This window comes from Indicator indicator, chromosome 10 (assembly GCF_027791375.1).
Source record: "Indicator indicator isolate 239-I01 chromosome 10, UM_Iind_1.1, whole genome shotgun sequence".
Classification (NCBI taxonomy): domain Eukaryota; kingdom Metazoa; phylum Chordata; class Aves; order Piciformes; family Indicatoridae; genus Indicator; species Indicator indicator.
In genome coordinates this window covers 16863520-16880779 of record NC_072019.1, presented here as the reverse complement: position 1 = coordinate 16880779, position 17260 = coordinate 16863520, and the positions used below count along the sequence as shown (strand labels likewise).

Below are 17260 nucleotides of genomic sequence, written 5' to 3'. Positions count from 1 at the left end.
GGGCTTCCAAGAAAGCTGGGGAGGGACTTTTTGCCAGAGCTTGTAGTACTAGGACAAGGGGGAATGGATTGAAGCTGGAAGAGGAGAAATTTAGACTGAAGATTAGGAAGAAATTCTTTACAGTGAGGGTGGTGAGACACTGGAACAGGTTGCCCAAGGAGGTTGTGAATGGCTGCTCCCTGGAGGTGTTCAAGGCCAGGTTGGATGAAGCCTTGAGCAACCTGGTCCTGTGGAAGGTGAACCTGCCTGTGGCAGGTGGGTTGGAACACCATGATCTTTAAGGTCCCTTCTAAACCAAACCATTTTATGATTCTCTGATTTGCAAGTGCAGGTTCTTCCCTAAATAACAGAGAACCTCTTAGACTTAATTAAATTTCTTCTCTTAACTCATTCCTGTTTTCTGACACACTTTAAATAGGATTTACTGTGGATTTAAAGCTTTCTGCAGGAAGTTCCTATGACTGCTCTAGGAGGGAGTAGAGATATAACTGTAATTATGAACTGGCCTTGCACTTCGACAGGGAAAATGTCTTGAGAAATAACATTCTGTTTTCCAGGCACAGATAGAGAATAAATTATAGGAGGGTTTTGTGCTTGATCTCTAAATGAAGGAAATGGAAGGGAAGCAGCTGTTTGTGCCCATCTGAGTGTCAAAGGAGGAAACTGCTTTTGAAAAACCCTGACTGATGTTGAAGTGCTGCATCTCAAGCTGTTTCCCATAGTGGCCAGGTGGTGATGGTTTTAATCTGGAGCAGCACTTTGTTCATTTTACCCCTTTTGATCCACCTGACATGGGTAATGTATGTGCTACTACCCTTAACCATGCTAATTACTAGCCTCCTCTATTCCTTTATTACCATCAACATTACAGATCATAGAAGGGACACTTCAAAATGCCTTACAAGTGTAGAGCAAGATAATAATTCCCGATGGCAAGGAATTACCAGGGAGCAGAAACTGATTACTCTCTCTCTCTTTTCCCACAAGAAGTCACAGCTGTTTTGTGTTTCTAGATCAACCTCTCCCTTTTTCACCCCACTAATTCCAAAGCTTTCTAGTAAATGGAGCTTTGTCATTTCCATGTTCTGCTGATAAGGATAACTAAGGGTTAGAATTTGATCTCAGCGTGTGAGCAAGTCATGTGTATGTCTTCTCTGCTGCTGCAGTGGGTGCTGTGGTTTAACAGGATAGGAGATGTGGGGTACCTGTAAACCAAGGTGCTGTCTTAGCTCTGCCAGAGTTGTTGTTACATTGCAGAGGTGCAAAAAGACAAAGTAAAGGTGGGAACGTTGGAGGAGGAAAGGATGCAAATTCTGGGGGTTATTACACAGCCTAAAGGTTCTACCTAATCTCTGACTGCAGTTGTGTGATCACAGACTCATAGAATAGTTTGGTTTAGAAAGAACCTTAAAGATCATCCAGTTCCATCTCCCCTGCCTTGGACACGGACACTTCCCACTATGCCCCTAGGCAGCCTGTTCCAGTGTCTCACCACATTTGCTGTGAAGAATTTCTTCCTAATCTCCAGTCTAAATCTGCCCTCATTAAGCTTCAATCCATTCCCTCTTGTGTGTTCTATCACAACAAGCCCTTGTAAAAAGTCCCTTCCCAGCTTTCTTGTAGGACCCCTTCTGGTACTGGGAGGCCACTCTGAGGTCCCCCTTAGAGTCTTTTCTCCAGGCTGAACAGACTAAACTCAGCCTGTCCCCATAGGGGAGGTGCTCCAGCCCTCTGATCGTCTTTGTAGCCCTAATATCTGATGGTATTAGGTACCCTGACTTTCTGTATTAGGAAATAATAAATTTTAAAATGGTTTAAGTAAAATTCATACCAAGGAAAGTTGAGACATCTAAGGAACTGGAGAATGACTTTCAACTATCTATACTGCCATTTAGTTTTTTAGCTTTTGTAGTAAACTGTTATATTTCCCACGGAATATTTATCATCATTATTCCAGCCGCCTCAATTTCACCTTGTCTGCTGAAGGTCATAGTTTTCACAAAACATGCAGTTCAGGAAGACTTCTGGTTTTATGCCTGCCTTCCTTCTCCAGCCTTGAAACTACTCAGCTGCTTTTGGAGTAGCAAGACAGATTTTTTTAAATTTTTTTTTCTAGAAGTATTTGTACATCAAATCTATGCATATTGTAACAAATATAAGGAAAGGGATATTCTTTCACCTCCATAGAGAACTAGATGAGTTCTTCCCAGTGAATTTTGATATACTTAAAGGTTTTGTGTTAATAATCTATATGGTCTGTGGGCTTATTAGGAAAGCTGCATTTGTGATATTTAGGCAGATTCCCAGCACAACAGGCTCACCCATCACTGCAGTGTAAAGACTTAATTTGTGCTCTGAAAAATCTTACTGCCTTCAGGGAATGCCAGAGGGGAGAGAGGGTCTGGTTTTGACCAAGAATCCTCCCCATATAACAGATAGGGGTAGTGTCATGTGAAGACATACATCTTGGGGTTGTGTTTGGGTTGGTTTTGTGTTAGCTGTCAAGTTTATCTTCTGCTTCTGTCTTCCCCAATGCTGCTGCCTCTCCCTAGATGACAGCAGAACCACAAGCCAGCTGGATGAGTTTCAGGAGTGTCTATCCAAGTTCACGCGCTACAATTCTGTCCGACCTCTGGCAACGCTTTCTTACGCTAGTGACCTCTACAATGGCTCCAGCATAGTATCCAGGTAAGACATAGCATGGCTCTGCCAGAGCATCTCATGCTGATAGGGGCTGCTGAGGCTGAGTTAATAACCCATGTTAAGCAAGTTATGGTCTGTACGTACATAACACTTGCAGTCGCTTCCCAAACGTAGTTTTGTCAGTGTTTGATTATCACTGATCTACAAAGGCACTCAAGTACAACAGTAGTATCTTTTTGCTCCTTTTTATATTCATCAAGACCACATTGCAGAACCTCTGAGGTGAGTATCTGGAGCTGTTGTGATCAAACACAAAGCCTTTTGTAGGCTCAGCCCTCCTCATATTAGTGTAGCTCAGTTGTAAGTGGTGCAGTTCTGGTGTTTGAAGAAACTTCCATCTTGCTTGGTGCTGGTAATTTGAAGAATTGTGGTGGTTTTATATATTGTTGGTAGATCTGGTCGTGGTGGCAAATGTTAACCAGCCAAGTTATCTTTTAATGGAATTGTCAGAACTCTTGAGTGTTGGAAGCTCTGTTGGCAGCGCTAAACACAACTGAGGGGGTGATTGTGGTCAAAGCAACTCAACAGCTCCATTCTTGCCAGCAACTCTCTATCTTCTGCTACGAGGGGTGGTCATATCCTGTGCATTGCTGCAGAAGCTCATCTGAGCTTCCCGTGGAGTGGTTTGGACACTAAACTGGTGAAATGCTCTTGACTGTCGTTCAACAGAATTAGTTCCATGATCCATCTCCCTTGAGGATCAGGCTTAAGTGAGCACATGAGATAGGGGGAAGGTGCTGGGACCTGCCAACTGCCCTAACATTAAACTGTTTTTAGCAGCTGTGAAAGCATGCCCTGGGGGATTTCATGAGCCTGAGGTGTCTTGTTTGGAGCTGAGTGCTGTGGATAAAATGATGCAACACATTAAGTGGGAAATGTTTTCTGTATGGCATGTACGCAGAACCCATTAGCTTCTTACAGGCTCGTTTCACAAATTTAAATATCTTCTCAGCAAACTTTTGAGGGAGAGAAGTTGTATCATAGATCATCTAGTTCCAATTTCCCTGCCATGGCAGGGGCACCTTCCACTAGACCAGGTTGCTCAATGCCTTGTCCAGCCTGGCCTCAAATACCTCCAGGGGGAGGGGACATCCACAACCTCCCTGGACAACCTGTTCCAGTGTCTCCCCACCCTTACTGTAAAGAATTTCTTCCTAATCTCCAGTCTAAATATGCCCTTCTCAAGCTTCAATCCATTCCTCCTCCTCCTATCACTATAAGTGCTTGTAAAAAGTCCCTCCCCAGCTTTCTTGTAGGCCCCCTTCAGGTATTAAAAGGCTGCTGTGAGGTCTCCCTGAAGCCTTCTCCAGGCTGAACAGCCCTGACTCTCACAGCCTGTCCCCGAAGAGGAGCAGGAGATCTTTTCTCCTCTACGTTGGGGAGCAGGAGATCCAAAGTGACCATACCTGAGGTCTTGAAAGAAACATTGCTGTGAGATGATGAATTGAGCTTAGGTTTTCTGAGTCTGGTCTAATGCCTTCTGAAGAGGTCACTGAGGCAGTATCAGAAGAGCTTGAATGCTTGTTGAAAAACCCCAAGAAATTTGCACTGGGTGAAGAAATGTGTGACATAGAGTATGTCTTTTAGTTTTTTATTTTTAGTGGCATTGATCCCTTAAATACTTCAGTATGTAGCAGGAATGTCTATGTCCAACACAGCCCCAGAGGTCAGAACACAATAATCACTGATCTGGCGTCTATTTAACCTGTGCTGATTGGGTTCACACAAGCTGCAATGAAATGCAGATGGGAATCTCACTGCAACACAGACAAACTTTCTCGGTTACCAACTTCAGTATGGATTGGATTCTGCTTCTTTGCCCTTGCTTCTCCTTGACATTCTGCAAGAGCAGCATTTTTGTGGTATTTGGTTAGAAAATGCTGGAAGGGCAGTAAATCTCCCTCCTGTTTTGTAGGCATTTTAATTCTTGGGTGAAATATATTTGAGAAGTACGTGTGTTACTGCTGTGAAAATGTGGTGCCTCCCTCTATAACTAGTGCTAGAATCAGTAGTTAAATCCACCTAACAGCCAAATAACTTGGCTTCCAATTCAATGTTCTCCCCTTCTCCTGCTTTTAAATCAAAGCTTTTAAATCTTTGGGGGGTTTAGTATGTGGGCTGAGTAAGACTGTTCATGTCTGAGGGTATCCTTAAGTGCTCTGGTAGAACAGGGCTGCTGAGCATGCTGCTGCTGTAATACTTATTAGCTTCTGGCTATCCAGACAGTTCCTTTTAAAACTTTGGATTTGTTAATCCGGAGTTTACATGTAGTGTGTGTTGGCCAGCACACTTCTGTGTTCACTGTTGTTCTTCATCCAAGTTAATGGACTCAAGTTCAGAGAGTCTGTGAGCTAAATGGGGGGTCTCTTGGTGATGGCAACTTAAGATAATCAAAGAGCAACTTCTGGGTATCTGTGAATGATCCAAATAAATTATCAGGGCACTTAACTTATTGTTATTTCATTTGTTTACATGCTGTGAAAATAACTTATTTGGCCCACTGATTTGTAAAGGTGTTCTTGAGCATGCCACAGGAAACACAGACGACGAGACAAAAAGCAAGTCATGCTTTTAAATGCAAAGCAAATAAGTCAGGAATCCTAATTTTTAAAAAGTATGTTCAAGAAGTATTTTAATTATATTTAAGAATAAAAGTAGAATTGAGTGGAAGTTAAACTTCCTTGTACTTAATTCAGTTTTCTTTCTTAAAAAAAAAAGGTCAGAAACCAAGAGTTCACTTTGTTGCTTTAACCCTGCATGAAGTTCATGCACTGGGGTCTGCTCTCCAGATCAGCTGGCTTTGAGAGGTTTTTAAGAGGTATTGGATCTGGAGATCTCACAGGAGCCTTCCAGTATTTGAAGGGTGCTACAGGAGAGTTGGAGAGGGATTTTGTACAAAGGTGTGGAGTGACAGGACAAGGGGTAATGGCTTCAAACTGAAAGAAGCTCTATTTAGATTAGGAAGCAATTCATCATGAGGGTGGTGAGGCACTGGTACAGGTTATCCAGAGAAGTTGTGGAGGCTTCAAACCTGGAAGTGTTCAAAGGCAGGTTGGATGGGGTCTGTAGCAGCCAGGTCTGGTAGGAGGTGTCCTTGCACATAGCAGGGTGGTTGGAACTAGATGATCTTTAATGTCCTTTCCAACCCCATTCTATGAGGCACATTCTGTATCTGCAAAACCTTGACGTTTATTTAGAAGGGAGACAAAAGTGGGTTTTGTTAACAGGATAAAAAGTGTAATTAAAGACTGCATATAAATAGGGTGAAGAGAAACTGAGTCGCAGCAGCATTCTTCTGAGCACCTTGCCACAAGTGTATTTAGGAACGTTTGGTCTTTCTGAGGACTCATAAAAGACCATGAACAAATCTTCTGTATCATGTGTTTCTGGAAAGGTACCTATAGAGAGATCTTAAGCCCAGCGAGGGAGAACTTCCTCACCTTGCTTAGAAACCTGTTCAGAAGCAAAATTTACAACCCTAAGTCCTTTCTTTCCTTTATTTGCTTCAAGAAAAACAGAGCCCTCAATACAGAGAGGACACAGACCTGATGAAGCAGGTCCAAAGGAGGGCCACAACTGTGGTCAGGGGGCTGGAACACCTCTGCTATGAGGACAGACTGAGGGAGCTGAGGTTGTTCAGCCTGCAGAAGAGAAGGCTCCAGGGAAACTTAATAATGACCTTCCAGCACCTGTAGGGGACCTACAAGAAGGATGGAGAGAGACTGTTCAGAAAGGCCTGTAGTGATAGTGCAAGGGGCAACAGCTTCAAACTGGAGAAGAGTAGATTTAGATTGGATGTTAAAAACAAATTCTTTACCATGAGGATAGTGGAACACTGAAACAGGTTGCCTAGGGAGGTGGTTGATGCCCCATCCCTGACAAAATTCAAGGTGAGGCTTGACAGGGCTCTGAGCAACCTGATCTAGTGGAGGATGTGCCTGCTGGTTGTAGAGGGGGATGGACTTAGATGATCTTTAGATGTCCTTTCCAACCCAAACCGTTCTGTGATTCTATGATTAAAAGAGGAGGGTGTTCAGTGAGAACACCTTTGCAACTGCAGGTTGCTCAGTTTTGCTCTAACATTCAGGGGCTTTCAGCATGCTTGCAAAATGAGAGTACGTGTGCCACGATATGTGAAATGGTCTTTTTATGTACTCAGTTCTCTTAAGTACAAAGTATTTACATGGCTTTTCACAAGTATGTTAAGTTTTGTTAGAATTGGGCCAGGGAATAAATTTTCCATTTATTATGCCCCTAGACAGAGCAGTTGTCAGAGCTTTAACTTTTCCTCTCCCCCTCGGCCTGCTGTGGCAGTAAATAGCAAAGGCTTTCTTTTAAAGATGAGTCTGTAAACTGCAGCGTTAGCATTACAATGATTTATGTAGAAAATTGCTTTAGCACTGTCAGAGGCCTTCAGAGAATAATGTGGCAGTTTTTAAAAAAAAAAAAAAAAGAAGAAGAAAAAGTCCAAGAAACAGACTCAAGCAAGATGTGTCTCTGAAAGCTGGTTCTCTGTGCCAGGTGGTTCCCAGGTCTGGTGGAAACATGAGTATGTCTCTCCCAGGGCTCCTGAGGTTTGGAGGGCAAGTAATCACAGAAGCATAGAATGGTTTGGGTTCAAATGCACCTCTGAAGGTCATCTAGTCCAACCCCCTTAGCAGTCAGCAGGGACATTCTCAACTAGATAGGTTGCTCAGAGTCCTGTTGACCCTGACCTTGGGTATCTCCAGGGATGGGGCCTCAACTACCTCCTTGGACAACCTGGTCCAGTATTTCACCACTCTCATGGTAAAGAACCTGTTCCTAACATCCAATTTGCGTCTCCTCTAATTTCAAACCATTGCCCCTTGTCCTATCATTACAGGCCATTGTAAGCAGTCCCTGTGCAGCCTTCTTGAAGGTCCCCTTTCAAGTACTGGAAGGCCTCTATAAGGTCTCCCTGTAGTCTTTTCTTCAGGCTGAACAACCCCAGTTCCCTCAGCCTGTCCTCATAGGAGAGCAATCTGCTCAGACTTCAAAATCTTCTGGGTTCCCTTCTCTGAAAAGTCTTACTTAAAATGACATCTGAAGGGTTTTCAGTTGCAAGACTATGTTTATGTAAAGGCATAATGATTTACAGAGAGGGAGATCAACAACTTGGTTTTTAGCTGCTGAAACATTACTCAAGTCATCTGTTGAATCTTTACATACTGTTGGAAAAACAAGATCTTGTCTTTGGAGACCATTCTTTTTTTCATTGCTTGCTTATTATTCCATTGCCTGTAAATAATGACCAAGATTTGAAGAGGTTTCTTTTGGAATTCAAACAGAACAATTAGGTTGGTTTCCATCTTCTATTTCTGTTTGTGTTGACCCTTTCAGTAATGTGACCTGAAATCCTTTCTTCAAAGGTGAGCTTAAAAGAAAACCCATCCATTACGAGCATGTTTTCCATCTATTCTTGAACCATTCTACTTTTTTCTTCCTTTTTTTCTTTTTCACTTTGGACTGCAATTATTTGTTCATATAAATGCTCAAATCCAGACTTCAACAAGGTACTTTTTAGTTTTGTGTCCACCATAACAAAACATCTTTTACCATGCTGGTTTTTTTCCCTCTTGTTTTAATGCCCTGGGCTGGCTAGGATTAGATGAGCCATTTTATTAAGTTTGTGACCAGCAATGTTTCTATCTTGGTAGTAAAGATAAATGGAAGGAATCTATGTGGGTTTATCCTTCACAGGATTGTTTCAGAATACAGTAGATGAGAAATGAGAGGGGGTTGAATTTTTCTTATAGATCATTAAATCAATCACTTTTAAAATGGACTCCTATTTACAAGTGGCAGCTTGAAAGTGTGGATGGATCTGTCTTATTTGGGCTGTTCCCATAACTAGAAGGGATAAAAAGCTTGGATAAAGGCACCTGAACTGCAGAATGGGTGAGGTAACAAAGTATAATACCCTGAACCTACCTGAAGTTTGTGTACTCTGGTGGTTCCCTTACTTTCAGCTAAGGTTTTGACCCATAGACCAGAGGTTATATGGGGCTGAAATTAGATTTTGTTTAATTAGAGCTAAGTTCAGAGCCTTTCCCTTACTTTTTCTCTTTGTTTTCTCTGGAGTGCATCTCTGATACATTTCCTAGTACATCATTGTGGTCTGGATCACTTGAGCAGAAGCTGAATGTCACTGTACCCAGCAGAAGGGTTATGCAGGTGTCAGTTCAGAGCTCTTAATTCCTTGTTCAGAGACATTTTCAACTGTAATGTAGCCCTCCGAGTTTCCAGGACAGGTTACTAATACCAAAAAGGACTATGAAACAAAAAAAAAAGAGCATGTCTGCTCCTATCTCCAGCCTTGACATGAAAAGTAAACCTTTTAGTGACTGCAGTGACACTGCAGAGAGAAGCCTTGTTTTTCTGTCAGCAGAAGTTTTCACTTCTAGGGGTAAAACTTAAATAACTTGAAATTTAAAAGTTAATAAATGGAAGTTGCATGGCCACCAGTGGGACCTCATTTTTTTTTTTCCCCTAGTAATTTCATACTATTTGGTAGGAGGAAAATCTTTTTCCCATTAAGTAATCTTAGTACTTCAAGCCTGTCTCCATCTGCAGATAATTAAAGGAGGTTTTTTTAGTTTAATTTAAACTTTGTGGATTTTTATAAATGGTCTTTTAAAGTCTTGCACAGACTTGATGACTTTGGGAATTGGCTTTTCAACTAAATGTATTAAACAAAGATTTCTCTTCACGTTTTGGGTTTCTTTTTTCCTCATGTCTTGAAGAAACTTTACTTACATAAACTGCACAGTTTCCATTTCTTGGCAAATATCATGTAGTGGACAGTTGCTGCAGTGTGGGGCAGTCCAGCACTGGAGCAGGCTGTCCAAAGAGGTTGTGTGAATGCAATTCTTGGAGGTATTCAAGAACTGGCTGGAGAAAGCCCTAAGCAGCCTGATCTGACCAAAGAGGTGCCCCAGCTCTGAGCATGATACTGCACTAGAGGCCTCTGGGCCTCAGAGACTGCTTTTGTGATAAAAGTACATAATCATCTCATTAGGAACTTGGGGTTCTGTCCCTGACTTTCTGCCATACATCTTCCTCTGGCCCTGGGTTTTAAGGAGAAGCAATATCCTTATGTGGCTTTGCCTTGTCTGGTAAGTTCACTTCCTATGAACTTTGGAATCTCCCCCACTTACAAATAGGGATTAAGTGAAACAGGATTGTATTTATTGGAGTAAAATTGGGATTTTAAAAAATTATGTATTTTAAGAAGCTTCATAAAACCGGAGGATCTTGAAATCAATGCTGTAGTGTCTGAAATGTCCTTCAAGAGATTAATATTCAGGGTAGGAGGAAGGTATCATGTGGAAGTTGCATTGTATCATTTCATTCACTGCTTCTTGAGTGATCAGGAGAAAAATCTTTTCTGGGAAGCTGCAGCTAGCTTCCCTTCTGTTCCTCCTGATGTTCATGTGATAATGGCTATCATCAGGTAGTAGTGCTGTGTCTTGGCCTCAGGAATTGAACTTCCAGGCCCTGAAAGCTGTTGTTTCACAGCATCTTGTACACAGAACTTCCATGCCAACTGTGCTGGCAAAAGCAAAGACACATTTTTAATTCCCCCTCATTTTTGCAGTTTTCTTTCAGTGTTGAATGTCAATACAGTGAGTTTTTGTCTGTTTGAAGAAACAAGCCTGTTGTTAATAGAACATGAATTTCTGTGACTTATTGCAGTGCTCTTTTAATTCTCTAGCCATATTTGATGAAAATGCCTCAGTTTGCTATGAGATGTTTATCTGAAAAAGCATTAGCTTGCCTTGGGATTTCTTGTTGTTCCTTGCTAACTAGAGAAGTTAGTCTGTTAAATGGTAGAATCATAGAATTCTTAGGGTTGGAAGGGACCTCAAGGATCATCTAGTTGCAACCCCCCTGCCATGGGCAGGGACACCTCACACTAGACCAGGTTGTTCAGAGCCACATCCAGCCTGGCCTGGAAAACCTCCAGGGATGAGGCTTCCACCACCTTCCTGGGCAACCTGTTCCAGTGTCTCACCACCCTCATGGTGAAGAACTTCTTTCTAACATCCAATCTGAATTTACCCATTTCTATTTTTTTTCCATCCCCCCTAGTCCTATCATTACCTGACACCCAAAAAAGTCCCTCCCCAGCTTTCTTGTAGGCCCCCTTAAGATACTGCAAGGCCACAATAAGGTCTTCTTGGAGCCTTCTCTTCTCCAGACTGAATAGTCCCAACTCTCTGTCTGTCCTCATAGGAGAGGTGTTCCAGCCCTCTAATCATCCTCATGGCCCTTCTCTGGATGTGCTCCAGCACGTCCAGGTAGGTAGCTGAGAGAATATATTCAGGTGGTGTTAAGGTACACAAAGATGTATGGTGTGGGCTTAAACAGCTCTGAGAAAAACCTTACAAGCAGCTCAGCCTGGAGAAGAGGCTTGAGCTAATGATTCCTAATGTCTGTATGAATAAACACAGACTCTAAAGCAGGTATTCAGGATTTCTATCCTGCATAGGTGTCTTGCAGAGTAAGTTGTGAAGTGACACTCATGTTCTTAAAGGATTATATACAAGTGTGTGTGTATTTTTTGCAAAGGAAGGTGGAAGTCAGATCAGATTTCTCTCTAGATGAGGCTGTGAAATTAAGTGTGTTCGTAAGTACCTTGGTTTTTTGGGGTTGTTTTTTTTTTTTTTTTTTTTTTGTTCTTAACCATAGCATACAAAATGCTGGCCAAAAAGAATTCAAAACGGTATTCTGGAACAGATTTGGTAGTTGAATGAAAAATGCTTCTAATGTCATTTGAACCTCCTTGCATCATCACCAGGCAGCAGTACCATCAGAATTAATTGCTGCAGCTCCATATTCCTTGAGATGGCTCATCTGAACCATATGGACTTGGTACTGTTGCTCTGACTGGTGGTATGTGTTGGATAGAGCTGAGGTGTCTAAAGAGATTACTGTTACCAGCTGTACCTCCTGATACTCTGCTGTGGGCTGCCTTGTAGTAGAGCTGGTGATGATGTTCAGCAAATTTGGAGGCTTGGGTTAATAACATGGCAGGCTGTGTACTGGGGCACTGGGCTGGGTGGTGATTAGTTCTGAGAAATGGGACCTCAGGCAATGTGGTCAGCTGGAGAAAGAAGCATGTTCAGCTGCTACAGCTAAATCATGGAGCAATTGTGGAATCATGAATGGGAGCTTACAGACAAGCTGCCTAGTTTACAGTCCCTGTATTGATGGAGGTTCCCTGTGCTGAGATCTTTCAGATATATTTGTTGTCCTGCCTCTTCATCTCTGTCTGCAGCTGCCCTGCTCAAATTTGAAGAAACAAAATCTTCATTGGTGTAGTAGTAAACGTGGTGGCTTTATAACAAGCTTGTAAGAGTCTGAATAACCTTAGGAAGACCTTACGAAAGCCTTTCAGTACTTAAAGGGGGCCTATCAGAAAGATGGGGACAATCTTTAAAGCCATCTTTCAGCTGTTGTGACAGAAAAAAGGATGATGGTTTAAACTGAAAGAGGGAGATTTAGACTAGAGAGAAGGAAGAATTTTGTAGACTGAAGCTGGTGGCCAGGCTGACTGGAGAGGTGGTAGATGCCCCATACCTGGAAATATTCCAGGTCAGGCTGTTTGGGGTTCTGAGCAACCTGCTCTAATAGCAGATGTCTCTGCTGACTGCAAGGGGGGTTGGACGAATAGATGGCCATTAAAGGTCCAACCCAAAGCAGTCTATGATTCTCGTCTATCTAGAAGACACTATCACAGTTGAGTTCCTCCTGCTTAATGGCATAAGCCTGAGAAGACACTGCTGCTGTGCAGAGAGCATTGCTACTCATTGCATAGCAGGCTTCCTCCCTCAAACAGCTTGGGCAAAGTTTGTCCCCTTCCTTTGTGGAAATGCTTCCCACAATTGAACGCACCAAGGCAGCAGTTAGATATGTTTGGGAACTTAAAAACCCCTCCCACCTCAGTGTTTTGTAACATGGAGGCTGTGCTCCTGCTACTGTCAGCTATTCCTAACCTCTGGGAAAAATGGCAGGTCCTGGTTTGCAGATATATATGGGTTACTCAAAATATTACAGCAAGCAGACTGATCATTTGGCTTGAATTTTAAACAGTGTCATAAGAAACATTCTGCATTTAACTGTTGGCATTTGTAGTTAACATTTCCTTTCTCTACCTTATTTAAAATGGTGTTTGTGGAAAAACAGAATCTAATCCTCATTAACTTGCATGGTAGCTGTTTGCAACGGCTTTGGCTCATTGTCCTTGTGCCTATCTGGCATATAAACCCTGGAATTGTCATCAGCTTCTCCTCAGCATGCAGAAGAGCATCACCCAGCAGTAAAATGGCTTTTTATCAATACACTTTGTGTTCAGTTGTATGCAAAATGCAGTAGTTCCCTATAGGTTTTCTCATCATTACTGCTAATTAAAGCAGGTTCCTTTGAATATGTTCATGAAAATTCCCTTATGCAGTAGAGCTGAGCTGTAGAGTTAAGGCTGGAAGTCTTGTATGGCTTCCTGGGAGATTTTGTGTTGTAGTTACAAGGGGACAAGGTTCAGGGTCACTTCCCCTTGCTTTCCTCCCAAAGCAGAGATCTTGGTTCTGGAGTTGAATGCTGTGTCCTGCACTTGGGTTGCAACAATCTCATGCAATGCTACAGGCTTGGGGCAGAGTGGCTGCAAGGTTGCCTGGTGGAAAAGGAGCTGCAGATGCTGGTTGACAGCTGGCTGAATGTTAGCCAGTGTGCGCTCAGGTGACGAAGAAGGCAACCAGCATCCTGGCCTGCATCGGGAATAGTGTGGCCAGCAAGAGCAGGGAAGTGATCATGCCCTATACTGGCACTGGTGAGGCCACACCTCGAATACTGGGTTCAGTTTTGGGCCCTTCACTCCAAGAAGGACATTTAGGTGCAGAGAAGGGCAGTGAAACTGGTGAAGGGTATGGGGAACAGGTCTGGTGAGGAGTGGCTGAGGGAAGTGGATTTGTTTAGTTTATAGAAGAAAAGGCTGAGGGGTGATCGCATTGCTCTCTACAGCTCCCTGAAAGGAGGTTGCAGTGAGGTGGGAGTTGGCCTCTTCTCCCTAGTGTCAGGTGATAGAGTGAGAGACAATGGCCTGGGATTGCACCAGGGAAGGTTTAGATTGGACATTCCAAAAAATTTCTTTACTGTAAGAGTAGTCAGACATTAGAACGGGCTGCCCAGGGAGGTGGTGAAGTCAGTGTCCCTTAAGGTGTTCAAGAAGTGTGTGGACATGGCACTTTGGGACGTGGTTTAGTAGCCATAGTGGTGTAAGATTGATGGTTGGACTCGGTGATCTTAGAGGTCTTTTCCAACCAAAACAATTCTATGATTCTATGGGAGTCTTTTATAGCTTTCAGGGAGATTTGGGGTTGTGTTCAGAGGAGGTTAGGTTCAAGGTCACTTCTTGCTTCCTTTCCAAAGTAGAGCTGAGCTATCGCAGGAAGCACAATAAATCTGTGGTAGCATAGTATATTCTGTCATTTGGTTTAAAAAAAGAACAACCATTTTATCTAGCAATGACAAAGCATGAAAGCAGCTCTGTTGATGTTGATTTTGATTTTGCAGCTATGAGATGCCACTAAAGCCACCAAACCTCCTAGATTCAGATTTAATGTTCCCCTTTAAACAAGCTCTTTATGGAATGAGACTATTGCTAAGTGGTCTCTGTTAGAACTGATGACATTTCATTACACTTAAAAGGATTTTTGTAAGCATGAAGTGGGCCTGGAACTAGGTCTAATGACATTACTTTGTCAACATGGTACCTTTTTATGCCTTTCTTTTAAATGGAGCAAAATAAAACTCCAGGCTACTGTGGCTGCAAGGAAAAAAGCTGTAAGTTGAGTGCAGCATGACTGGTGTAATAAATGTCTTCCCAAGGGAGCCTGGAGCTGAGGACCATCCTTCAGTGAACAGTTATAATACCCTTCCCCATTTGTTTCCCAGCTGGGGTGGTGGGAGGCAAAGTAATGAACACACAGAACTGACTTCAGTAACATCTTTTTATGCTTCAAATAAAGGTTTACTTAGGGGAAGCATATTCCCATGAGATGTTTGAGGTGTGGAGGAGGTGTGATCGCAGGGGAGGGTACCTGGAGTGCATTCAACAGCAGCACCTGAAGTTGGAATATCCCAAACAACTCTAAGGAAATGAGATCAAAGTGCAATAGCTTGGGGTGCTCTGTCCAACAGTTTTCATTAGACTAGACATCATTAGATGAGCCTCGAATCTGACTTATGGAGGGGGCCATAATTATAGGAACCAAGACAACTTTATGTTGATTAGAGGAAATCTGGCAATTTTCTGTTAACCTGAGGGTTGCAGCTAACCCAAATTAATGGGATTGTTGGGGATGAAGCTGTTTTGTCTCTGATAGAATGGTTTCTAAGGTGACTATCACTTCTACAATTAATTTGTCTGGCCATCTAGCAGTCTGGAGAAGCAAAGGGGTTTTCTTTAAGCAGTCCTTCCTGAGTAGAGGTTGCAAGAAGCTGTGTTTTCTGTTTGTAGTTAGGAAAATATTTTGCAGCAAGGGGTTTGAATCGGGGAATATATTCAGCAAGCAGTTGTGTGGCCTTGTCCCTGTGGCACAGGTTAAGGACTTTGAAATAGCAGCAGTGGTCTTATTTAGGTGATTCTGTAGAGTAAGGAGTAACTAATACAATCACAGAATCATGGAGCGCTGTAACAGTTTGGATTGGAAGGGACCTTAAAGATCATTTAGTTCCAACCTGCCCTGCTTTGGGCAGGGACGCTTTGTGTTACATCATGCTGCACAAGGCCCCAGACAGCCTGGCTTTGAACACTTCCAGCATTGGAGCTTCTGTAACTTCTCTGAACACCCTGTTCCAGTGCCTCACCACTTTTATAGGGAAGAATTTTTTTCCTTATGTCTGATCTAAATCCAGCTTCTTCCAGTTTGAAGCTATTAGCCCTTGTCCTGTCACTACATGTCTTTGTAGGAAGTCCCTTTCCAGCTCTCCTGTAGCCCCCTTCAAATACAGGAAGGCTGCTCTGCAGTCTCCCCAAGCCTTCTCTTCTCCAGTCTGAACAACCCCAACTGTCTCAGCCTGTCTTTGTGGCAGAGGTGTTCTAGCCCTCTGCTGATCTTCATGGTCTCCTTTGGGCCCACTCCAGCAGTTGAATGTCCTTTCTGTGCTGAGGACTCCAGAGCTGAACGCAGTACTCCAGGTCAAGTTTCCGCAGAGCAGAGTAGGTGGGGAACATCACATTCCTTGACCTGTTGACCATGCTTCTTTTGATGGAACCCAGAGTATGGTTTGCTTTCTTAATACAACCGGTGCTTTAGTTTAATAAAAAAAAAAACCCAACCAACCAAACAAAACCCAAGCCAACCAAACAAACAAAAAAAAACCAACCAGCAAAACCAAACCAAAACTTTTCTTTCCCCTCCCCCAGCCACTCACAGCTTCAGCAAAACAGTGTCTTGATACTGAAACTTCATACCCTTTGTCTCAGGAGTCCAAATTTTATATATAACAAAATTTGGACCTTGAGCTGATAGAGCACAGAAGCTGAGCTCTGTAGTAGCTGCTTCTCTGTCTGACTGTAGCTTTGTTTTAAATACTGCAAATGAGTATGCCAGTGCATGCTTGGTGACACTAATTACTTTGCCTTAAAATACCAGCCTGCTGTAAAACCAGTCTCTCAGGTATGTGATATTAATACCAATTTTGTTATTGGTCCCAGTCTCCTGAACAGTCTGCTGTGGTGGTCATGGTGTTGGATTGTAACTGAAATTTCTAATCATTGCCTCAAAATGGGCATTGGGAATAGACAACCAGGTTATAAGATGGTGGGACTTGGGTTTGTAGAAGTGACAGGATATCCTTCCCAGGCCAGGAAGTGGAAGCATGAAGTGAGAAAGACTTTAAGGAATTATGTAAAGGCAAAGCAAAAGCTGCTGTTCTGTCCTTCCTCCTGCCAATTATGTCTCCCTAAACTGAAAACAGTTCATCCATTTTGCAATGAACTCATAGCATCATAGAATGGTAGGGTTTGGAAAGGACCTCTAGAGATCATGGAGTCCAACCCCCCTGCATGGATCACCTAGGGCAGGTCACAGAGGAACACGTCCAGGCCAGTTTTGAAAGTTCCCAGAGAAGGAGACTCCACAACCTCTCTGGGCAGCCTGCTCCAGAGCTCCATCTCCCTCACAGCCAAGAAGTTTCTCCTCATGCTGAGGTGGAACTTCCTGTGTTCCAGTTTGTGCTTGTTGCAGGGATGCAAGGATGTCCTATTACTGAGCACCGCTGAAAAAAGCCTGGCACCTTCATCCTGATACCCACCCCTCAGGTATTTGTAGACATTATTAAAATCCTCTATCAGCCTTCTCTTCTCCAGACTAAACAGCCCCAGTTCTCTAGTCTTTATTCACAGGAGAGATGTTCAAGTCTTGCTATCATCCTCATAGCTCTCCCTTGGGCTCTGTCTAGTAGATCCCTGTCTCTCTCTTGAATTGGGGAGCAAGAAACTGGATACAGTTTTGGGCCACAGCAAGAGAAGAGT

The 17260-nt window shown here is 43.0% G+C and overlaps 1 protein-coding gene across 1 annotated transcript in view; it reads left to right on the top strand.

The window, feature by feature from the left end:
- The window catches only part of COP1 (COP1 E3 ubiquitin ligase), a 159794-nt gene that overhangs the window by 42051 nt on the left and 100483 nt on the right, over positions 1–17260 (top strand). The window contains exon 11 of the mRNA XM_054384528.1: positions 2553–2688. Coding sequence (XP_054240503.1) covers positions 2553–2688 — 136 coding nt within the window. The remainder of the gene's footprint in view (positions 1–2552; positions 2689–17260) is intronic.